Here is a 25,301-nt window from a genome sequence, read left to right as displayed (position 1 = left end):
AATGATGTAGATGAAGGCGTTGAGAATAACATCAGCAAATTTGCTGATGATACTAAGCTGGGTGGCAGTGTGACATGTGATGAGGATGTTAGGAGAATTCAGGGTGACTTGGATAGGCTGGGTGAGTGGGCAGATACTTGGCAGATGACGTTTAATGTGAATAAGTGTGAGGTTATCCACTTTGGGAGTAAGAACAGGAAGGCAGATTATTATCTGAACGGTGTAGAGTTAGGTAAGGGAGAAATACAAAGAGATCTAGGAGTCCTTGTCCATCAGTCACTGAAGGTGAATGAGCAAGTGCAGCAGGCAGTGAAGAAGGCTAATGGAATGTTGGCCTTTATTACAAGGGGAATTGAGTACAAGAGCAAGGAAATCCTCTTGCATTTGTACAGAGCCCTGGTGAGACCACACCTGGAGTATTGTGTACAGTTTTGGTCTCCAGGGTTAAGGAAGGACATCCTGGCTGTAGAGGAAGTGCAGCGTAGATTCACGAGGTTAATTCCTGGGATGTCTGGACTGTCTTACGCAGAGAGGTTAGAGAGACTGGGCTTGTACACGCTGGAATTAAGGAAATTGAGAAGGGATCTGATTGAAACATATAAGATTATTAAGGGATTGGACAAGATAGAGGCAGGAAATATGTTCCAGATGCTGGGAGAGTCCAGTACCAGAGGGCATGGTTTGAGAATAAGGGGTAGGTCATTTAGGACAGAGTTAAGGAAAAACTTCTTCTCCCAGAGAGTTGTGGGGGTCTGGAATGCACTGCCTCGGAAGGTATTGGAGGCCAATTCTCTGGATGCTTTCAAGAAGGAGCTAGATAGGTATCTTATGGATAGGGGAATCAAGGGATATGGGGACAAGGCAGGAACCGGGTATTGATAGTAGTTGATCAGCCATGATCTCAAAATGGCGGTGGAGACTCAAAGGGCTGAATGGTCTACTTCTGCATCTATTGTCTATTGACCTGAGGATGGTAACCTCTGAAATCACAATTCTTCAACTTTGAGTGCAGTATTGGAGAGGTGTAAAGATGAAATACGGGAAGGGGAAGCCTTTAATGCTTTAAATTTGAAGTACAGATTAGGGAGCAAATGTAGGTTAATGAGAAGAGGGTGAATAATTTGTGAAAGGTAAAAGGGAGGTTTGGCCAGTGACGGTCTGGAGTTGGTTTTGGCACAGGTGGCTGGACGTGGACTGTGTCTTTAAAGAATACCAAGAGATTTCTACAGCCTAAATACAAGAGGAAGATTTTGAGTGGTATCAACCAGTTAGCTCTACAGAACTTTTGACTGATCAGCTCCTGTTCCAACTTCTCTTAATTGGGTTTAAGTGTTTCATCAATGAAGCAAGGGATTTGTAAAAATAATGACGTCCTTTTATTCAAGAGTTTGTACGGAAATTCCCAGTGCTGTACTTAGATTGACTGCCAAAGCTAGGAAAATCCCAGGTTCCTGAAATCCGTTATGAATCCTTGTGGAATACGTCGGGTTGTGACTGCACTTAGTGTTGAATTGTTTGTTGTCTAGCTTTGGCACTTTTCAACTGAAGGAAGATCAGTGGTGGTATGTATGCAGAAGATGGGCTGTGGTGACAGTGCAGGTGATCTGCAAACAAATTGCCTGGTCTGCACTTGGCTTTTTCCACTGCCAAATTTAAACTAGGAGAAAAATCACTTAATTCTGCCTAGGTAACCTATTTTTGGTATTGTTTCTCACCTTGTTCCCTCAGTCACATACTGGCACTCATCTCACACCACTGGGACTCTAATTACTTATCACCTTCATTCTGTCCCAAGGTAGTGTCTCAACCTGAAATGATCAACAATTACTCTCCCTCAACCATTGGAATTCCTTTAGCAGATTGTGTTGCTCCAGATTCCAGCATCTGTGTGGAAAGATGTGATCTCAGCCTGGCTGCCCTCGATGCCCCTTGGCTGATGAGGGAGGGCAGACTCCGATCTCCTCCATGAGTACTATCCAGAGACCTAAAGTAGAAAATGCATTTGTACAACAGCTTTGGGCTCTGTTGCACTGATCTTGTAGTTGGATGGTTTCAGTTTTTGCAGTAGAGGTTCACATTTATATCTTTACTTCAAGGAATGTCACTTACCTGCAACAAAAGTGCAAACGTTTGCAAGCAAAGTCTATTTGATTACATGGGTTATTGTGAGAAGCACTTTCACTGAAATAAGCCACTAATAAGTGTCATGCTTTGCCTTAACAGGATATTGAAATTAGCACAGATGACGAGCTTGATGCCTACATTGAAGAACTAATTACAAAAGTGGACTGAAGTACCTACCCCACCCCTCCCCAACATACACCTGTTACCATGTGTATTGGAATCGTTTGGTACACTGCGGCACAGTGGACTAAGTGTAGGCAGTGTTTTAGATAATCGTTACTTCATTTTGAGGTTTTACCATTAACGTTTTACACCTTGATCAACAGGCCTGTAATTTTGTATTATATTTATTAAAAATACAGTTGTACCATTTTTGCCAGCCTGCTGTGGTTGGCTAGATCTACCTTGTTTACTTTTTAAGGTTTGTGATGCTGGTGTTGAATTGTCAGGGTCTGTCTTTCTGTTTTGGCATGGTTTTATTTATTACCAACACAGCAGCACATTCTTAACTGCAACTGGCCTTTTTAGATGCCCGGTGAGTGCTGAAGTAACTGGTCTGGTGCAAGTCCCGGCTGAGACAGTGACTTGCAAATTACATTGTTGAGGTATGTTTGGCTTTTGTATTTAGCAAGAGTTTTCAACCACAATGAGGTGAACAACTTCTTTGTTTGGGAAGAATCCAAAACAGCCGAGCTACAACAAAAGTGACTTTGGTCATTTTTTACTTCTTAAAACGGAATCTCTGCTTTGATCTTAACTACAAGCTGTCAAACCAGTTCTGAACCTGCATCTTTTTTACTTTTGTCAGGGTACTTTGATCACTATCCTACTGAATGAGACCTTTCAGTATTAGTCAGGATTCAGGTACATTTATTATCAAAGAATGAAACAACAGCATTCCAGACCAAAACTGAGTCCTCAGATCTGAACGCCAGCATAGGCCCAAAGCCTCATTTATCAAATTAGCATGCATGAAGCTTGGCAGCTGGGGCAGGATTGTGTCAGGTTGCCATAGAAGTGAGGAAGATTTGAGGCTCAAACTGTAAACAATACTGCACAAGTAGATTAAACACAGGGCATTTAATAAAGATTATTCACACAACTTTCTGAGTAGAAATTCAGAAATATTTGTGCAAAGTTGTCAGGAATAAGTCTATAAAATGTTTGTTAAAAGTATGTTCACACCTCTGAAGAAGACACATTTTTCCCCTTTATATTCACATGGTGGGATTAATCCAACCAGTTAGAAGATTTGAATTACAATTAATTACAATTGAATTACAACTTGAATACAGCTTAATGAAATTTGACTGTAGTCTGACCCTCCATCACTGAAGGTGGATGAAAACTAGAGAATATATTCAATTTCCAGCCAGGCACTGAATGAGAAATTTTATTTTGGTTTGTTTAAACAGTGACCAATGGTCCTGCCAGAACTGCTTCGATATTGTATGGGGAAGGTCTTATTGGAGTTTTGTAGATAAATGGACTCTAATAATACTTTGAAATTCTTCAATATACAGTATGATAGCCCAAGACCCTGCCTAATCGTTCATTTAAAGCCAACTTGTTTTATACAGTAGAAACCACTAAATTATGTTCATGCATAGACTTTGGTGGAAAAATGAGCGAAGAATCTCATTCTAAACAGTCTTATTACTATTTTACATTAACTACCCATTAGTATCTCAAAACCTATTTGCCATATCAAGATCTGAACTTGGTACAGGGGCAGCAGTAAGTTTGGAAACTTAGTCAGTTAGTATCTGGAGCAATAAACTACAGCGGGAGAAACAACACTGCAGGTCAGTGACCACTTCAGAACTGAAGTGTGAGAAAATCAAATGTTTTAAGATGAGAAGGCCTACAATAGGCTGGAGACAAAGAAGGAAAACATCCTGAATTTAAACTGAGTCAGAGAATTGCATCGTGTGCAAATAGAAGATGAAGTGCTGTCCTCAATCTTAATGGTATTGGTCCAAGGCGTAAAAAAAGGATGGGAACCCCTGCTTTAGGCAGACACCAAAGAGGTTAGAATGAAATGGAGAATTATTATGACCAATATCTGCAAATTTAATATTACCCCTGTAGGCCAACCTGAGCTGTTCTACAGCATCGACACCCAATGTGCAATTTGGCTTCTCCATCGTAGAGGAGACCTTAATGTCAGCAGATTTTATTGGCTCTGCTGTTCTATTTTGCCCTCATCCGAAAAGCAAAAGCTTCTAACCAATTAACCTTATCCAGTCACATTTAAAAAAAACACAAGTATAGATCACAACAGTTCCAGAAAGGAAGCCTGCTCATGCAGGGACAATACAGAATGGGTAACAAATGCTCATCTTACTAATGAACGTTTTGGTAATGGATAAATTACTGGTGTTATCAAATCATTTACAAAATAAAATCAATCAAGGATTAGCTGTTTTTTCCTGCAGTACGTTAGTTAACTGCAGAGAACTGGGGAGTGGTCAGGGTCCCTGCTGTGTCCACTCCACCCTTCTAACTTCATTCCTAAAGTTACGTCAAACACATTTTAAGAACTATGCCTGTTCAATAATTCTTTCTCGGTTGACATAATAAGAGTGAAAAATTAACACCCCGATTTGCCACTTGTACAGTTCAGAAATCTTTGGGCTCCTTATCTAAGATTTGCTGCAACTGGAGGGGATCCAGAGGAGACTCATGAGAATGATCCCAGGAATGAAAGGGTTAACATATGAGAAGCATTAGATAGCTCTGGGCCTGTATTCACTGGAGTTTAGAAGAATGAGGGGGAATCTTACTGAAACCTATTAAATATTGAAAGATGTGGAGAGGAAATTTCCTACAGTGATGGAGTCTAGGACCAGAGGGCATTGCGTCAGATTAGAGAGGCATCCATTTAGAACAGAGATTAAATACTTTTAACTAGAAGGTGATGAATCTCTGGAATTCATTGCCACAGATGAGTGTGCAGGCCAAGTTACTGGGTATATTTAAGATGAAGGTTGACAGATTCTGGCCTAATCAGGGCATCAAAAGGTTACGGGGAGAACAGGGTGAGGGTTAATATATCAGCCATGGTGAACTGACAGAGTAGACTCAATGGACCGAATGCCCTAATGGTCTTAAACCAGAGCTCAAGTTACTTCAAATGATTGGTATTGAAGACTGTGAACTGGTGGGACTGAATGGTGAAAATTCTCCAACGTATGGTGACATGCATACTGGAATATTAAAGAGTGCTTATGGCAATATTGGATATTATCTTCCAAAATGCCACAGACCCCAGAACAATTCTCCACAGATTAAATGATCAAAAAGAACAGGAACGCTTTAAATGGTGAAAGAGTGAAGATGTTGGTGTTCAGTGGGACTCTACACAATTTACTGAAAGTTGACATCCAGGTACCGTCTCAATCCTGATGACATGTTTGCCTTTCACTGCAGAATACAAGAGTAGAAACATTTTGCTCATGTTATATAAGTCCTTGTCAGGACCATATTTCGAGAGTGTTAAGTAGGTCTGGTCTCACTAAAAGTATTGAGCTCTCTCACAGCTCACAAAGACCTGGTTTTCATTCGTCACCTTGGGTGCGGTGTGGAGTTTGCATGTTACCCCTTTAACTGTTAGGGTTTACTCCTCCACTTGCCCTAGTGGTCTGAGATCTTCCACTTCCTGAAGATGTGCTGATAGGTTAACTATGCTGAACTGGGAGAGTTGATGTGCACATGACAGAAAATAGGTCTCAAGAAATTGGGTGCTGCTAGTAGAAGAGCAAACTAATAAGTGCAAACCAAGAGCTGGCACAGATTCAATGGGCCAAATGGCCTCCATGTGCTGTGGGGATATATAAAAATAAAAGATGATAGATCTTCAATCACGGAAGTGCAGCAAAAGGTTCACAAGACTAAATCCTGGGACAATAAGTCTGGCTTGAGGAGCGAATTAAACCGAATTGGGTGCATGCAAATTTCAAATAATGAATTTATCAAAATGTACAATTTGTTGTGTATCACAGAGTGGATACAGACAGCGGAGAGAATCTCAGAACAAGTTATTCATTCAGGGTCTCTTCACCCAGGAGGTAGGGTATCTTGGGGTTTCTCTTTCCAAGGGCTGTGGAGGCTCAGCTGTCATCTATGTTCAAGATGGACCAATAGATTTTTATGATAGCTGGGGGTATGGGGTTAATGGAGGAGAGTGGTACTGAGGTGAGCGATTGGCCACAATCTCTCCAAGTGACAGCCTATTCCTTTTTCCACCTCTTTAGTTACAAATCCTTCTCCATTTGGCTGTACAGGACTGGAGTTGAAATACAGGACATGAACATGCATTTGAAAGGACAGGTGCCCTCTGATACTTAAGTTTAGCTAACTAGAAGCAAACGTGAGATGTATCCCTGATCAGGAGATTTAAACAAAATCTTTTCCTCTATCAGATTTGTAATTCGGAGAATACAGGCTCTTCAGCTTGCGATACTGTGCTTTTTAACTTACTCCAAGATCAGTTTCCTGCTCCTTGACCGCATATGAATTATATTTCTCCAATACAAAACTCACAGACCAGAAAGCACTTCAGTACCACATGATGGTCTCACTGGACACAGTAGGAATCCAGCGGAACTTACCCACCCTTGTGCCTTTACGTTAATTTTAATGACATACACTGGTCACTTAAAGTTCATATACAAGTAGTAAAGTATTAAAAGGGAAGATAAATATAATGAAATATTGCGCTATTTTATTGTGCATTCAAGTCTTTAAAAATTAATTTTTTTTTGTACAATCTAATAATTACTGTGCAAAGTCTGATTCTGTATAAATAGTGGAATGTTCACAGTTACACAGGCCTTTTCTGTATGGTCCCAAGTAGTACCTCATTCCGGATTCGAAGTGTTAGGGAGTGGAAATTTTCCAATGCTTTCCTCGACTTCCTCCTTAACAGAGCGTTTCCATTCCAGAACCTCCTGCTCCAGTTTCTTAACCTCGCTGATGATACGATCTTGCCTCTCCCAGAGTTGAGAGAGCAGCATCTGTAGATTACTGTGCATCTGCTGGATCTCCACGTCAGCACTCTGCAGGAGAGGGCAGCTCTGAATCTTTCTAGCTGGCAATTTGTGACCTTGCATATACTGTTCAAATTCCTCGTGGGTGATATTGAGAGAGGGTCCATTCAACTTCTCGATAAAAGTGACAGCACAGCACTGGAACACAGAATTTAATGTTATCCAGAGATACAATCTCAAAATAGGAAAAAAAACTTCCTTTGACCATTTTTTTTACTTTGCACATTTTCACGATACTCCGCTTGCCAAGATTTTTTACTCCAATTAAAAATAAAATCAATGGTAAACAAACCAGAAGTCTCTAGAAATTGTTCCCTTTCCCTGTTTAAACATTTATCATTACAGCTTATGTGACAAAGTAAATGCTTCTTGCTGGAAAGTTCAAGTAGTACATAAGTCACCACATTCATTTTCCTGTGGGTGTACTCAATAAATCTATAGCATAATAACCATAACAAAAATCAATGAAAGACTGCCCAACGTGAACATTCAACCAGTGTACAAAAGACAACAAACCGCAAATACGAAAGAAATAACAATAAATATGGAGAATATGCCTCTGAAAGTGAATCCATTGCATGTGGGAATATTTCAAAGCTGGGGCATTGGTTCAAGAGCCTGATGGATGAGGGGTAATAACTGTTCCTGAACCTGGTGGAACGAGTCCTGAGACTCCTGTACATTCTTCCTGATGGCAGCATTGAGAAGAGAACATGTCCTGGGTGGTGAGGGTGCTGCTTTCCTGCAACAGTCCACCACATAGATGTGCTCAGTGGTGCAGAGGGCTTTACCTGTGATGCACTGGGCTGTATCCACTACTTTATGTAGCACTTTTCTGTTAAAGGGCAATGGTGTTTCCATACCAACCTAAAAGCACACCTTTGCTCATTCCAGATTTTCATGTCCGTTTGGAACATTTGTCAACTCTCCCCTCAAAGATGCAATGACCTTTCCTATTTCTACAATGCTGTCCCATTTCCTATCAATGTAGAGACATCTCTCCATTCGGTGACGGCTGAGTGGCGCAGGGGGCAGTGCTGCTGCCTCAACTCCTGCGATGCAAGTTCAAATCTGGGCACTTGTGTCACCTGTGTGGAGTTTGCAATGTTCTCTCTGTGACTACAGATCTCTCCCTGGTCAATCCATTTCCCTCCCACATGCCCAACATTGCACTGATTAACTGCCAACTGTAAATGACTCCTAACTGAAGTGGCTGGTGGAGGAGAAAACTGTTTTCTATGGACACATGTGGGAGAACAGTTTTAAGGATACAAGTGAGGTGGTGGGGTTAACTGCTGAGAGGCATAGGCTTGAGGGGCTGAATGGCCTCATCATAGCGAAATATTAAATATTCAAATAACCCTCAGCTTTCACTCATTCCAGTTGACAGTATAATGTACAAGCATTTACTGCTCAGGTTCTCAGACTGTGTGGGAATCTTAAGCCAAGTTACAACCCAGAGCAGAAAATTAAAAACACCTCCTTTGATTGACAAAAAGCCATGGTTATGCATCAGCTAGATCCAACTCACAGAGTCAACAGAACTTGGGTTTGTGACATTGATCGTGATTGCATCTGGCAGTTAACAATCTTCCCATTAACACTGACAGTCAGTGATGAGACAAACATTAAACTTTTAGAAAGTTTCATGTATCTCACCAACCTCCACACTCCATCTCAAATTCCACTTCTGACCGTAATCCCCGAGGATGTACTTAGCTTTACTTGTCATATGTACATCAGAACACATCGTGAAATGCATCATTTTACATCAATGACCAATGCAAATGTCACTATGCTTCTGCCAGCTATATAACATGTCCTCAACTTGCTAACCTGTGTGTCTTTAGAATGTGGGAGGAAAATAGCACCTGGAGGAAACTCATACGGTCACGGGAGAGTGTAGGAGGTCACAAAAGATGCTGCTTAAATACTTTCACTTCCAAATAAAGTTCAAGAAGCATGACGTAACATTGCGACTCCAAAACTTTGGTGAGACCACACCCCTGGAATATTGTGTTCAGTTCTGGTTGCCTTGTTATGGAAGGAATATTGACACTTTAGAGAGGGTGCAGAGGAGATTTATTAGGACACTGCCGAAATTTAAGAGGTTTAAGGTTGAGTGAGATTTTTCCCTTTGGAGTAAGAAGCATAAGAAGTGACTTGATCGGGGTGTACAAGATGATAAGAAGCATAGAACGGATGGACAGCCAGCACCTTTTTCTCAGTGGGCAGTGGTTCCACATGGTTGATAAAGTGATGGAACTTGGAGATTGTGGAGAAATGTGCTACACACTGTGCAGAAACACCAAAGTGTCCTGCTCATTGATACAGGCAATTCTGAAGATCAGGGAGATGAATTTAAAAGGTGGCTGAAGTTAGTGCTGTGAGAACAATTATTCTAAGTTGGAGGAGAGGTGGAAGCAGTGACAGGTTGGCTGCAGCTCGACAGCACATTCCACAATATGCCAGTGATATTAAACCTGATTCTGATTCTCAAAGTTGGCCAATGGCTGATGGCAGCTGTGCCCTGCACCAGGTAAAAGATCGCAGCCATGGAATGGGAAGGAAAAACTACTAAACCAATTAAAAAGCAATAAGTTCATCAAACCAGAGCACCCAGTGACAGAGATCACTGCTACAACAAATCCCCAATTGTAACAAATCCAAGCCTGGATCTAGAGGAGGTCATAAAAAGGGCTGCTTAAACACAAGCCTTTTCACTTCTTTAAGTAAAATTCTCATCTCGTTAGTCAGGGGACTGAGTTCAAGATCTGGGCTTCCTCCACCCACTCTGCCCAACGCAGACTTAACTCAGTAAATGCAACTGGAGCCATCCCTTACCAGGTTGGTGAAGTAGTAACCCGCCTCACCGGTCATCAGTCGCTTGGGGTGACAGAAGCGGATAATGTACTGGATGTTGGAATGCAGCCGGGGGGGGTTCACCTTCAACACCACGTGAATCAAAGTGGAGAGGAAGTCGTCTGCGGCTGCCGGCTTCTCGATGGAGATCTGGATTGCACAGAAAATGTGCCAGCTGCATTTTGAGATGCAGGCCAGCTTGTCCTGAGGAGCTCGCTTAGAATCCATCTTAACAATTGCTAATAAAACATTTGTAAGAGAGAGAAAGAAGTATTTGAATTTGTTTTGCCCAAGTTGGTTCAGAACACACCAAAATAACCCTTAATTATATTACAATCTGTCTCTTGGACCCAAATGGCGGACATTTGTTTCATTGTTCCCAGAGCATCTCTATCTGTCAGCCTTTGGTTAGAGGTGGGATTGGGACTCAGTTGACCAGGATACACAACAGTAGTCAAATTAAATAGCATCATACACAGATCATCTAAGGATACAAGACACAGGAGCAGAACTAGACCATTCAGCCCATCGAATCTGCTCCATAATTTGATCATGGCTGATATATTATCCTTCTCAACCCCATTCTCCTGCCCTCTCCCCGTAACCTTTCACGTTCTTAATAATCAATAACCTATCAACTTCAACTTTAAATACACTCAATGACTTGGCCTCCTCATCTCTGGATATCCTTCTATTCTAGGGCTGTTCACTCTGGTTCTAGACTCCCTCACTATAGGAAACGTCCTCTCCATTTCCACTCTTTCTAGGCTTTTCAATATTTTACATAGAACATACATACTTTTCAGCAAGTACAAGCCCAGAGCCATCAAACTCTCCAAATATACTAACCCTTTCATTCCCAGGAACAACCAGCACACGAAAGCATGTGCTGGGTCTCAGCCTGAAATATCTCCCTCTGAAGATGCTGCCTGACCAGCTGAGTTAGTGACTCAGAACACCACAGCACAGAAACAGGCCCTTCAGCCTATCTAGTCCATGCCAAACCATTAATCTGCCTAGTCCCATTGACCTGCACCTGGACCATAGCCCTCCATTCCCCTCCCATTCATTTACCGATCCAAATTTCTCTTAATGTTGAAATCAAATTTGTATCCACCACTTCCACTGGCAGGCCATTCCACACACTCACCACCCTCTCAGTGTTGAAGATCCCCCTCAACCCATGACATCTAGTTCTAGTCCCACCCAACTTCAGTGGAAAAAGCTTGCTTACATTTACCTTATCTGTACCTCTCAAAATTTTGTATACCTCTATTAAACCTCCACTCATTCTCCTATGCTCCAGGGAATAAAGTCCTATTCTACCCAACCTTTCCCTATAACTCAGGTCCTGGCAGTATGATGTAAGTTTTCACTGCACTTTTCAACCTTGTTTACATCTTTCCTGTAGGTCGGTGACCAAAGCTGCACACAATACTCCAAATTAGGCCTCACCAACATCTTATACAACTTCAACAGAACATCCCATCTCCTGTACTCAGTACTTTGATTTATGAAGTTAAGTGTGCCAAAATCTCTCTCTATGACCCTATCTACCTGTAACACCACTTTCAAGGAATTCCCAGACCCCTCCCAAAGTGCAACTCCTCACATTTGTCTGCATTAAATTCCATCTACCATTTTTCCCCAGCTGGTACAGATCCCACTTCAAGCTTTGATAATCTTCCTCACTGTCCACTACACCCCCAATCTTGGTGTGGTGTCATCCACGAATTTGCTGATCCAGTTTAATACATCGTCCAGACCTTTGATAGAGATGACAAAAGGACCAATCCTTGCAGCACACCACTAGTCACAGGCCTCCAGTCAGAGAGGCGACCCTCTACCACCACCCTCTGGCTTCTCCTGTGAACTGAATTTACTACCTCATCTTGAATGCCAATCGACTGAGCCTTACTTCCCATGTGGGTCCTTGTCACAAAGGCCTTGCTAAAGTCCATGTAGACAACATCCACCGCCTTGCCTTCATCAACTTTCCTGGTAAGTTCCTCAAAATCAAACTCTGAGATTAGTAAGACACGACTTACCACGACTATTGTAATCAGACCCTGTCTATCAAAATACAGATCAAGTACCCCTTATCCAAAATGTTTGGGGCTGGAAATGTTTTGGATTTTTTCAGATTTTGGACTATATAATGAGATAGATTGGAATCACCATCATTTCTGACTCTGAATTTAAGTGCTACCAGCCTTTGGCTCCTCACACATATGCACTTAACAGTAAAAATTAGTCCATACTGTCAATACAAAGAAATGATAATCGGGAGAATACCTGAATCAGCTGTTGAACAACAACAAACAATGGCAGCCTTTCAGTCTCCACTTACAATGCCATGTTTTGATTAAAAGGTTACAGTACATTGTATTTGTATTTTACTTCTTGGGTTTTTTGGAAGGAATGAAAACAATCACCAGACTTGTTCTGGTGCCAAAGTTTCGCCAACAGCAGACGCTGTAAAAATTTAATGTCGTGTTCTGCAACCAGCCTGCTGAATATTCACAATTACCTTCAATTTTCTGCTTATCGTGATAGGCCTTTGCTTGTTTCATGTTCAGCATACCGTTAAGCAGCACATTCTCCCTAGCGCTGATGAATCCACTCTTTCAATACACAATTGAGATCTTCATTTTTTGCTTTATACAGTGCTTTTTCCATTTTCATTAACTTTTGTTCATTACATAAGTGAGGTCACTTCTCAGAACTGTCTGTGCTGCACAGAGACCTGTGCATCGCCTGGGAACCTTCCCAGCGTCTTGTGGAATTTCCTGTTTGTGACTTCATGTCAGCACTCAGGTAGAATTTGGATTTCAGAGGGTTTTGTATGTTGGAATTTTGGATAAGGGGTACTCAATCTGTACTTAAATAACCAGTCCCTTAGAAAACCTTCCAATAACATACTCACTACTGATGTCCTGCTCGTGGGTCCATAACTTCCTGGTTTATTCTTGGAGCCTTGCTTAAACAGCGGACCAACATTAGCCATTCTCCAATCCTCTGGCACCTTGCCTGTGGCTAAGGATGCTTTGAATATCTCTGCTGGAGCCCCTGCAATTTCTGCACTTGTCTCCCTCAGGGTCCTAGGGAGCAGCTCGTCAACCCCTGGGGATTTCTCCACCCTAACTTGCCTCAAAACAGCAAACAACTCCTCTTATGTAATCTGTATATGGTGCTGGAGCTATTTTCCACTGACTTGCCATCCATGTTTCTATGTACTTGAGAGGTCGGCCCAGACCCATCTCGACTTCCGACCAGGCCAGAACAACCTGCAATGCGGGAATGGGTCGAGATAAACAAGAACCAGACTTCACATCATCTCCCAACTTCACTGCTGTTTGTAAACAGGAGGCAGCTGTGTGTACAGAACCCACTATCTACCAACACAAACATTAAGCAACAAGAACGCTCTTTTTTTTATATATTAAAAAACCCTCAGATTAAACCAGCAGCTGTAAAAAGCTCACATGTCAGGAAACAACCCGATATTTGGTGTCAAAGTTATTTTTTTTCCGCTATCAAGAGAATTCTGTGCTCCCATTGCTCATGACGGCGAGACGTAATTTAATTACCACCCAACCCCCATGGAACAGAGGTGCTGCTGTGGCTCAGTGGTAGTCATTAGATAATCAGAGTTAATTAAAATGACAGCAGAGATCATTATCCTGACAATTCAGTCACGTTTTCAGACCAAAAACAACCTCCATCAGCATCAGTGTCAGCATTAATTTGGGAAGACTAGACCGTCTTCTTGAGAAGGCCAGGATGTAATACTGAGGCCTCTCTTGGAGTACTGTGAGCAGCTTTGGGCCCCTTATCTTAGAAAGGATGTGCTGACATTGGAGAGGGTTCAAAGGAGGCTCATGAGAATTATTCCAGATTGAAAGGCTTATCATACAAGACCACAAAACCATAAGATATCGGAGCAGAATTAGGCCACTTGGCCCATCAAGTCTACTCCGCCATTTCATTCTTGGCTGATCCCCTATCACCTGCCTTCTCCCCATATCCCTTCATGCCCTGACCAATCAAGAATCTATTAACCTCTGCCTTAAATATATCCAATGACTTGGCCTCCACAGCTGCCTGTGGCAAAGAATTCCACAGATTCACCACTCTCTGGTTAAAGAAGTTTTTCTTCATCTCTGTTCTCCTCCTTTTCTGAGGCTGTGACCTCTGATCTTAAGACTTGCACCATAGTAAACATCCTTTCCACATCCACCCTATCTTGGCCTTTCACCATTCAATATGTTTCAATGAGGTCACCCCTCCTTCTTCTGAATTCTAGTGAATACAGGACCAGAGCCATCAAATGAGCAGTACAAATCATGGAATCATTTCTGTGAACTTCCTTTGAACCCTCTCCAGTTTCAACACATCCTTTCTTAGATAAGGGGCTGAAAACTGCTCACAATACTGAAAAGTGCGTTATGAAGGATTAAAATTACATCCTTGCTTTGAAATTCTAGCCCTCTTGAAATGAATATTAACACTGTATTTGCCTTCCTTACCACAGACTCCACCTGCAAATTAACCCTTAGGGAATTGTGCACAAGGACTCTGAAGTCCCTCTGCACCTCAGTTTTTTTGTATTTTCTCTCCATTTAGAAAATAATCAACCCTTTCATTTCTTCCACTAAAGTGCATGATCATACACTTCCCAACACTGTATTCTGTCATTTCTTTGACCTTTCTCCTAATCTAAGTCCTTCTGTAACCTCTCTACTCCTTCAAAACTCTCTGCCCCTTAACCTATTTTCATTCCATCTGCAAACTTTGCAACAAAGCCATCGATTCCATCATCCAAACCATTGGCATATAACATAAAAAGAATTGGTCTCAACACAGACCCCTGTGGAACACCGCTGGCAGCCAACCAGAAAAGGCTCCCTTCATTCCCACTCTTTGCCCCCTGCCAATCAGCCACTGCTTTATCAATGCTAGAATCTTTACTGTAATACCATGGGTTCGTAGCTTGTTAGGCACCCTCATGTGTGGCACCTTGTCAAAGGCCTTCTGAAAATCCAAATACACAACATCAACCAATTCTTCTTTGTCTATCCGGCTTGTTATTTTTTCAAAGAATTCCAACAGATTTGTCAAGCAAGATTTTCATTGAGGAACTCATACTGACTACGGTCTATTTTATCATGTGCCTTGACGTACCCTGAAAGCACATCATTAACAATCGACTCCAACACCTTCCCAACCACTGAGGTCAGACTAACTGGCCTATAGTTTCCTTTCTTCTGCTTCTCTTCCTTCCTGAAAACTGGAGTGATATTTGCAATTTTCCAGTCTTCCAGAACCATTCCAGAATCTAGTGATTCTTGAAAGATCATTATTAATGCCTCCACGATCTCTTCAGCCAGCTCTTTCAGAGCCGTAGGTTGTACACCATCTGGTCCAGGTGACTGGCCTACCTTCAGACCCTTCAGTTTCCCAAGAACCTTCTCTCTAGTAATGGCAACTTCACACACTTCATGACCCCGACACCTGGAACTTCCATCATACTGCTGGTGTCTTCCACAATGAAGACATGCAAAGTACTTATTCAGTCTGTCTGCCATTTCTTTGACCCACGTTACTACCTCTCCAGCATCATTTTCCAGAGGTCCAATATCCACTCTCACCTCTCTTTTACACTTTATTTATCTGAAGAAACTTTTGGTATCCTCTTTAATATTTTCATATTCCATCTTTACATTCTTAATGACCCTTTTCATTGCAGGTTTTATAAAGCTTCCCAATCCTCTAATTTTCCAACTAATTTTTGTTCTATTAGATGCCCTCTCTTAGGCTTTTTTGTTGGCTTGGACTTAGCTGGTTAGCCACAGTTGTGTCATCTTTCCTTAGAATACTTCTTCCTCATTAGGAATGTATATATCCCGTGCCTTTCAAACGGCTTCCAGAAATCCCAGCCATTGTTGCTCTGTCATCATCCCTGCCAGAGTTTTATTTCCAACCAGTTCTGGCCAACTCCTCTCTCATGCCTCTGTAATTCCCTTTACTCCACTGTATTACTGATACATCTGACTTTAGCTTCTCCTTCTCAAATTTCAGGGTGAATGCAATCATATAATGCTCACCTACCTCAAAGGGTTCTTTTACCTTAAGCTAATTATTTCAGGCTCATTGCACAACAGCCAATCCAGACAGCTGATCCCCTAGTGGGCTCAACCATGAGCTGCTCTAAAAAACCATCTTGTATGCACTCGAGAAATTCCCCCTCCTGGAATCCAGCACCAACCTGACTTCCCCAAACTACCTACATATTAAAATCCCCCATGACTATTGTAAAATTACCCTTTTCTATCTCCTGTTGTAATTTATAAACCACATCCTTACTACTGTTTGGGAGTCTGTATATAACACCCATCAGGGTCTTTTCACCCTTGCAGTTCACACTTATTCAGCAACTTCCGACCCCATGTCACCTCTTTCTCATGATTTGATTTCATTTTTTACCAATAAAGCAACCCATCCCCTCTGCCTTCCTGTCTGTCCTTTGATACAACGTGTATTGTTGGACCTTAAGCTCCCAGCTACAATCTTTCAGCTCTTCCAGCCATGATTCAGTGATGCCTACAACATCACACCTGCCATTCCTTAACTGTGCTACAAGTTCATCTACCTTATTCCATATACTGTGCACATTCAAATGTAATACCTTCAGTCCCACATTCACCCTTTTCAATTTTATCCGCCCTTTATCTTGCAACTCATTCTGTTGACTGCAATTTTGCCCTATCTTCAGCCTCTCTTGACTACAATTTGCCTCTGTTTGAAAAGCAGCTACATCATCTTCAGCACTCTCATGAGCCTTTCCTAAGATACTTCCTGCATTAAAGTATAGGCAGCTCAGGACACTAGCCACACCACGCTCAACCTTTTAATCCCCAACTGAGGACATACCAACATTTGCCTCCACAACCTCTCCGCTAATTGTTCTGGCGTTCTGGTTCCCATCCCCCTGCAACTCTAGTTTAAACCCCACCGTGCAGTATTAATAAACCTTCCCGTTAGGATATTAGTCCCCTCCAGTTCAGGTGCAGACTATCCCTTCTGTACAGGTCCCACCTTCCCTGAAAGAGAGCCCAGTGATCCAAAAATCTTTTGCCCTCCCTCCTACACCAACTCCTTAGCCACATTATTAAACTGTATTATCTTCCTATTTCTGTCCTCACTAGCACGTGGCACGGGTAGCAATCCTGAGATCACAACCCTGAAGGTCCTACCCTTCAACTTAGCACCTAACTCCCTGAACTCCCTATGCAGAACCTCGTCACTCATCCCTCCCCATGTCATTGGTACCTACATGGACCATGACTTCTGGCTCTTCACCCTCCCACTCAGGAATGCTGAGGACTCAATCCAAGATATCCTGGACCCTGACACGCAGGAGGCAACATACCATCTGGGAATCTTGTTCTTGCCCACAGAGCCTCCTGTCCGTTCCCCTACCTAATGAATAATCCCCTATTACCACAGCTCACCTCTTCTCCTCCCAGTTCCCTTCTGAGTCTCAGTGCCAGAGACCCAACCACTGTGACTTCCCTCTGTTAGGCCATCCCCGACAGTTCCCAAATTGATATACCTGTTGTTGAGGGAGATGGCTCCTCAACCCTTTCCCCTTCAGTTTCCCGTGTCCTGCACCTTGGGTGTAACTACCTCCCTATATGTCCTATCTATCTCCTCTTCAGCCTCCCAAATGATCTGGAGTTCATTCAGTTCCAGCTTCCACTCCTTAACCTGGTTTGTTAGAAGCTGCAGCTGGATGCACTTCTCACAGTTGTAGTCGTCAGGGACTCTGGAGGTTTCTCTGCCTTCCCACATCCTGCAAGAGAAGCATTCCACCATCCTGCCTGGCATCTCTACTGTCTTAGCTGAGCAGGTATAAAGAAGGGAACTTAAAAACTTGAGCTTTTCTTTCCTTTGCTTTCTCTGAGTGAAGCCTCGAAGAGCTGAAGCCTGAAGATCACCACTCTGACTTTGTCCACTCAGGCGATGGCCACAGTGTTTGCCCCGTCTTCCTTTAATTTGCTCTTGGTAATCAATCCCAAACTCCGATTGATCGCTGGTCAAAGCTCTTTTGTGCTTTGGAACGTTTGACGGCTCTGGGCATTTATTCACTGGAATTCAGAAGAATAGGGCGGGGGAATCTCATCAAAACCTATTAAATGTTGAAAAGCCGTGATAGAGTGGATGAAGGGAGGATGCTTCCTATGGTGGGGCAGTCTGAGACCAGAGGACACAGCCTCAGATTGGAGGGGCAGCCACTCAGAATGGAGTGAGGAGGAATTTCGTTAGCCAGAGTGGTGAGTCTGTGGAATTCATTGCTACAGGCAGCTGTGGAGGCAAATTCATCAGGTATACTTAAGCAAATGTTGATAAACTCTTGATTAGTCAGGGTGTGAAGGGAAGCGGGGAGAAGACAGGAGATTGGGGCTGAGAGGGAAATGGATCAGCCATGATGAAATGGTGCAGCAGAATTGATGGGTCAAATGGCCTAATTCTGCTCCTATATCTTGTGGTCTTATGGTCAAGTGAAGAAGTGCAATTGATGGGGTAATTGTGTATTTGAGACGTCTCAGGGCACGTCATCGCTGCCCGTGGTGCAGTGTGGAAACAGGGAAGTGTCTTACACCATCCGAGCACAAACCTGTGATGGCAGACACAAGATGTTCTGTGACCTCCGGCTTGTCCTCATCAAGGGGAACTCGGAGCATCTCAGGGGTCACCCAGTGAAGAGCCCTGCGAGCACAGAGAAAAGACAAAGGTTAACACCTCACACTGGAGAAAGGTCGTGGCTACAGTTCTAACCATTTAGTTTTGGGTTGAAAGAATTGCAGTGGTCACAGTCAGCCCATTTCTACAATGTGTCCCAAACCCGTGTACCATTTCAAATGGGTGAACAGGAGTGAAATACATCAGCTAATTGAGTTGTATCGCAGCAACAAACTTGCACGCAATGTCAACAAGACCAAAGAACTGATTGTGGACTTCAGAAAGAGTACGACAAGGGGACACACACCAGTCCTCAGAGGGATCAGAAGTGGAGAGAGTGAGCAGCTTCAAGTTCCTGGGTGTCAAGATCCAACCTGGACCAAACATACTGGGACATCTACAAAGAAGGTACGACAGCGACTATATTTCATTAGGAGTTTGAGGAGATCTGGTTTGTCACCAAAGGCACTCGCATATTTTTACAGATGTACAGTGGAGAGCATTCTAACTGGCCGCATCACCCTCTGGTATGGGGGACGGGTGGGGGGGGGGGGTATTACTGCATGGGATCAGAGAGTTGTAAACTTAATCAGCTCCATCATGAGCACTAGCCTCCACAGTATCCAGGGCATCTTCAAGGAGCGATGCCTCAAAAAGGTGGCTTCAACTGTTAAGGACCCCCTCCACCCAAGACATGCCCTCTTCTCATTGTTACCATCAGGAAGGAGGTACAGAAGCCTGAAGGAACACACTCAATGATATACATATCTTACTGAAATTCACGCTTTTTAAAATTATGATGTTTTACATTGTACTGGTGCCGCAAAGTTAACAAATCTCTCAACATATTTTGGTGATATTAAACCTGATTGTGATTCTAATTCTGACATGGTCTTTGATCATTCATTTTACCAACGTGGGATGTCCAATACACCAAATGCAATCGACAAAGAGGGAGTGTGGGAGGTGCTGGGCTCCAGAGAAGGTTCTGGAGAAAGCCCAGAGCCTGCTTGACAGAAGCTTCATTTGAGAAGGTGTGTGGGAGATTGAGAGACTGCAAGGGCAGGAGGAGGAGAATTCATAAGGTCAACACTAAGACAGTCCAATTAAAAGGCAAGTGCTTTGTCAGAGTAAATAGCACATGGAGTGAAGTTGAAGGCAAAGGCTGACTATAGAGATTAAAGGAGACCAGGGATGGAGATTCTAGGTGCATAATCGAGGATGTTGTCACACAGAGCAGGGCAATGCACAGTGAACACAGACGTGGGAGTTGAGGCAGGGAATCAGGAGGGAAGGCGAGAGAGAGAAGACATCAGACAACTGATGACAGAGCACAGCTCATCAGAGGGAAGGAAGTTGTGCATATTCAGTTGGAGAAATGGTGCCCTAGAAGCAGAATAAAGTGAAAATTTCATACAGTTGGGCAAGACACGTGAAGCAGGCCAGAGCTTCCAGCAGCGAGATCTCACAGAGCCTGGCCTGAAAGGTCGCAGACTGAAATGGAGCAGTCTGGAGGTAGAGACTTGGACGTCAAATCGTCAAATTTGCGAGTCCAGCTAGGGGCTGGCGTCTGTGAGTCTGCATCTGGACAGGAGGCCTGCCTGTGCATGTTGGGGGGGGGGGGGGTGCCCGTCTTGCCATTGTCTTGTGGTGTTCTGTTGCTGTAGAACATTGTGAGCGTGCTACGCTGGTGCCAACGTGCACGGCAACCTCCAGGCAGCCCCCAGCACATCAACAGGTTGTGTAGGGTGTGATCACTAATGACACATTTCACCATGTTTCAGTGTGTTTGTGGTAAATTAATGAATCTGATCAACACTGGGTTATAGGGCCTGGCTTTCAACCCCCCCCAAGGAGATGGATCATCTCATCAAGCCTGGGGCACAGGGCCTGGCTTTCAACCCCCCAGGAGATGGATCATCTCATCAAGCCTGGGGCACAGGGCCCGGCTTTCAACCCTCCAGGAGATGGATGGATCATCTCATCAAGCCTGGGGTATAGGGCCTGGCTTTCAACCCCCCCCCCCCCCCCCCAGGAGATGGATCTCATCAAGCCTGGGGCACAGGGCCCAGCTTTCAACCCTCCAGGAGATGGATCATCTCATCAAGCCTGGGGCACAGGGCCCAGCTTTCAACCCTCCAGGAGATGGATCATCTCATCAAGCCTGGGGCACAGGGCCCGGCTTTCCACCCCCCCAGGAGATGGATCATCTTATCAAGCCTGGGGCACAGGGCCCGGCTTTCAACCCCCCCAGGAGATGGATCATCTCATCAAGCCTGGGGCACAGGGCCCGGCTTTCAACCCCCCCCCCAGGAGATGGATCATCTCATCAAGCCTGGGGCACAGGGCCCGGCTTTCAACCCTCCAGGAGATGGATCATCTCATCAAGCCTGGGGTATAGGGCCCGGCTTTCAACCCCCCCAGGAGGTGGATCATCTCATCAAGCCTGGGGCACAGGGCCCGGCTTTCAACCCGCCCCCCCCCAGGAGATGGATCATCTCATCAAGCCTGGGGCACAGGGCCCGGCTTTCAACCCTCCAGGAGATGGATCATCTCATCAAGCCTGGGGTATAGGGCCTGGCTTTCAACCCCCCCAGGAGATGGATCATCTTATCAAGCCTGGGGCACAGGGCCCGGCTTTCAACCCCCCCCCCCCCCCCCCCAGGAGATGGATCATCTCTTCAAGCCTGGGGCACAGGGCCCGGCTTTCAACCCTCCAGGAGATGGATCATCTCATCAAGCCTGGGGTATAGGGCCCGGCTTTCAACCCCCCCAGGAGGTGGATCATCTCATCAAGCCTGGGGTATAGGGCCTGGCTTTCAACCCCCCCCCCAGGAGACGGATCATCTCATCAAGCCTAGGGTATAGGGCCTGGCTTTCAACCCCCCCCAGGAGATGGATCATCTCATCAAGCCTGGGGTATAGGGCCTGGCTTTCAACCCTCCAGGAGATGGATCATCTCATCAAGCCTGGGGTATAGGGCCTGGCTTTCAACCCCCCCCAGGAGATGGATCATCTTATCAAGCCTGGGGCACAGAGCCTGGCTTTCAACCCTCCAGGAGACGGATGAATCGTTGTCAGTAACCAGTTCTGATCCATTAACCTGCCTTCTGATCGCTGTCACGCTCCTGAAACCAAAACTCACCGTATACGCTGTTGTATCGCTAAATCCTTCTGCTCGTCCTCTGAGCTATCGGGACAGAACACGGTCTTGTACAGCTGCGTCATGATGAATTTCTCAATGTTATCCATCATCCTGTCCTTCTGTTCAGACGAGAAACCTGCATCAAGAGGAAGCCAAAAGCAATCAGGGTCAAGAACCACCATCCACCACCCCCCCACCAACTCCCGCATCCCAGTCCCGGCAAGAACACCAACAGACTGGAGGCTGCATAAGATCTCCCACCCCTGGAACGAGCCTCTAAGGTTGACTAGTATAACCAGCTCCAGCTCGTACTGACTCAATATGTTGGACTAAGTGGTTAGACTGACAAACTGGAGGCTCTCCTTCCAGTCAAAGTGAGGTCATTAGTGGACCGTTTTGTAACCTGCTATTTAAGTCATGTCTTTTCTGCTTCTCTCCAGCTGCCTGCATGTTAACTCACCGGTTCCTGACTTACAAACATGACCTTCTGTCCCCGAGGGATGTGTACTGCTTCAAACCTAATGAGCATCTGTTCAGCAACTCACTAAAAACAAATCGCTGTGCGCAAACTCACCGTGCTCGACCCCATGACCCTCCTTAGGAACGGTACCTCATTCCCAGAGGGCCACGGGTGGATCTTTCGACAACGCACAGGGATGGAGACGGCATCACCGGGTCAGATGGCAGTTATTTGATGGAATGACATGTGTAGAGTGTGTACTGTGTACCAATCAGACAGTTTGAATGTTCTCCCCCGACCGCACTCCAAAGACGTACCGTTAAGGTTAGCGAATCGTGGGCCTGCCGTGCTGGCACCAGAAACATGCCGATGTTTGCAGGCTGCCCAGCACAGTGCTTGCTGATTTGATATGATGCAAATGATCCACTTCACTGTACATTTCGATGTTCGTGTGACAAATTAAACTGATTTTTATCTGCTCTTTAGCCACTCCAGAATTCCTCAGGAATATTGTCCTGTAATTCGTTACAAGACCAGGACAATGCAGAGTCACTCAGCACCCACAAGTGGATTTCCAACAGGTACGTGTCACCAGATTGAGATCAGGAATGGCCAACCTTGGCTGATTATTCCCTTATTCCAATTAATGGGTTTCATGACCTTAATCACTCCCCCTGCCCCGCCCTGGTTCAGTTAAACCAATCAGCAGGGAGCAGAGCTTGGGAACAATCCTGTTCCTCTCACCACTCAAAGTACTGGGCGGAATCAGGTGTGACCCGCGGCGGTGCCATTCAAAACACAGCTTTGCAAACGTTCAGAGAAACGTCGTGCATTTTCTGCCGTGCGCCCACCCAAACAAAGCATGCGGTGGCTCTCGAAGAGAGGGCTTCATACGTGACAACTGAGTTAGACAAGAATAGGATAAAAATATATATTAGCACTTGCTCTGCACACAGCTTGGGAGACTCGGGAGATTCTGCAGATCCCTGTAAATCTGAACAACACACTCACACACACACAAAAGGCTGGAGGAACTCAGCAAGCCCCGATGAAGGATGTCAGCCTGAAGCGACAGCTGTTCATTCCTCTCCGTAAGTGCTGCGTGCCTTGCTGGGTTCCGCCAGCATCTTGTGCGTGTGTTGCTCAGGAGCGATAGGTTATTTCCTGCTGCCTTCACGGGCTGCTCTCTCTCTGCCCAATTTCCGAAGCTGCACCTTCCTACAACTCCTCAGCAGGTCACAGGGAAATGCAGCCACCCAACAGGCATCTCCCTTTCAAACCTTTTCTTACAAACACAAATTAAAAGGCATCAACCTCTGTATTGCTTTTTTCACTCACCGTTAAAGTGTACAGCAACATTCTGGTAGAAGTCTTGTACTAGTTCGGACTGCGCCTCTACAGACAAATTCTGGAAGACACAAGTTAACCAACTGGGTGGAACAGAAATTGCAGGTCCTGCAGTTCATAAACCACTTGACAAGATTCAAAGCTCCGTCACCTCAAATCCACCCCCCCCCCCACCCCAGAACCAGCACCTCTGCGCTCCTCACAGGATGAACCAGCCACTCTTGCCCAGAAGTGCCGAGGTCAGTTTATCTTGCCTTCCTCCTCGGTTCCCACCGTCACAGAAGCCAGTCCTCATGCAACTCAAATTCGCTCCCGGTGAGGAAGGAACTGAATACGACAAAGGCCATACCCCAGCTGTGGGCGGACACGGTGGCGTTAGCAGTGAGCGCGTCGCTTTATAGCACCAGCCAGCAATCAGTGCCCGGGGTTCAATTCCTGCCCCTGCCTGTCAGGAGTTCATGCGTTCTCCCCGTGACTGTGTGGGTCTCCCCCAAGCACTCCAGTTTCCTCTAAAGACGTACAGTTAGGATGTTTTGCTATTTTGGCGCCAGAAACATGGCGATGCTTGCAGGCTACCCAGCACAAACCTCGCTGATTTGATATGATGCAAACAACACATTTCACTGTATGTTTCAACATACATATGACACGTAAAACTAATCTTTATCTGTTCTTTATGGACCCACCCATCTTCAGTTGCTTCACCAGTGACCTTGTTCCAGATGTGCTCCAAATTATTCCAGAGTTACAACAGCAGCATCTACCCAACAAAGAGGAAACCCCTCATGCTTTTAATGGACAGAAACTAACTGTGCATCGGCAGCTTAGCCTGCTGTCAAACATCAGCAAGATGATGATTGGACCATTTACTGTATTATCCAGCAGATCTTGCTCAGCTGTGGTTTTACCAGGAGTGCTTTTCTCTAAACATGTTGACCTAAACAGTGAACACAGAGAAATAAACGTCTTCCCTCCACCCAACCCCAGGGCAAGCACCTCTGCCTCAAGGTGGTACACACATGGAGAGACTGAACAGAAGGCTTTACGACAAGAGCCCGGGTTGACAGGGCGCCCCCTCACCTGCCTCGCCTGAAGATGCTCTATAAACTGGACACAGCGTTTCTGCACCATCTGAATGTTTGGTTTCCGCAGTGATTTGAGGAAGTCTGTGAAATCCCCAGACTGTACCGGTGTGGAAATTGGAGAGCTGACCATGGGAAACTGTGGGATCTCTAGGATAGGGACAGAGATCAGAGATTAAGATTGAACAGAAGTACATCAATAAAGGACATTTCCTTTACGGTCTAAAAGAACAGAATGCAACCCGTGAGGATCTGGCACACTGACACAAGTAGAGGCAACATTTACAGTGACTACATCAGCACAGCATGGGAACAGGCCATTCAACCCAACTCCTCCATGCTGACCCCATTGGTCCAGAGCACTCAAATTCCTGGACAATTCATGCTCATTCAGATTATTTTGTGTAGGTTCCCACCCACCCTGCTCATAACCGTTTGTTCCACTCTCATCAGGGAGGAGGCTAGGCAGCATTCACGGCAGAACC

The 25,301-nt window shown here is 44.7% G+C and overlaps 2 protein-coding genes across 4 annotated transcripts in view; one reads left to right on the top strand and one right to left on the bottom strand.

Moving 5' to 3' along the window:
* The window catches only part of morc2 (MORC family CW-type zinc finger 2), a 108,489-nt gene extending 105,993 nt beyond the window's left edge, over positions 1-2,496 (top strand). For both annotated transcript variants that reach the window (XM_073065796.1, XM_073065795.1), the window contains one exon: positions 2,224-2,496. In XM_073065796.1, the coding sequence (XP_072921897.1) occupies positions 2,224-2,292 (69 nt within the window). In that variant the 3' untranslated portion in view covers positions 2,293-2,496. The remainder of the gene's footprint in view (positions 1-2,223) is intronic.
* A 689-nt stretch (positions 2,497-3,185) lies between these two features.
* LOC140738479 (rab5 GDP/GTP exchange factor-like) overlaps positions 3,186-25,301 on the bottom strand; it is a 35,591-nt gene continuing 13,475 nt past the window's right edge. For both annotated transcript variants that reach the window (XM_073065797.1, XM_073065798.1), the window contains exons 4-9: positions 24,815-24,966; positions 23,726-23,795; positions 21,928-22,063; positions 18,718-18,809; positions 10,020-10,276; positions 3,186-7,313 (exon numbers count right to left, since the gene is read on the bottom strand). In XM_073065797.1, the coding sequence (XP_072921898.1) occupies positions 6,987-7,313; positions 10,020-10,276; positions 18,718-18,809; positions 21,928-22,063; positions 23,726-23,795; positions 24,815-24,966 (1,034 nt within the window). In that variant the 3' untranslated portion in view covers positions 3,186-6,986. The remainder of the gene's footprint in view (positions 7,314-10,019; positions 10,277-18,717; positions 18,810-21,927; positions 22,064-23,725; positions 23,796-24,814; positions 24,967-25,301) is intronic.

Source organism: Hemitrygon akajei, chromosome 14 (genome assembly GCF_048418815.1).
Source record: "Hemitrygon akajei chromosome 14, sHemAka1.3, whole genome shotgun sequence".
NCBI lineage: Eukaryota > Metazoa > Chordata > Chondrichthyes > Myliobatiformes > Dasyatidae > Hemitrygon > Hemitrygon akajei.
Note: the sequence above shows the minus strand (reverse complement) of the source record. Positions and strands in the feature narration are given on the sequence as shown.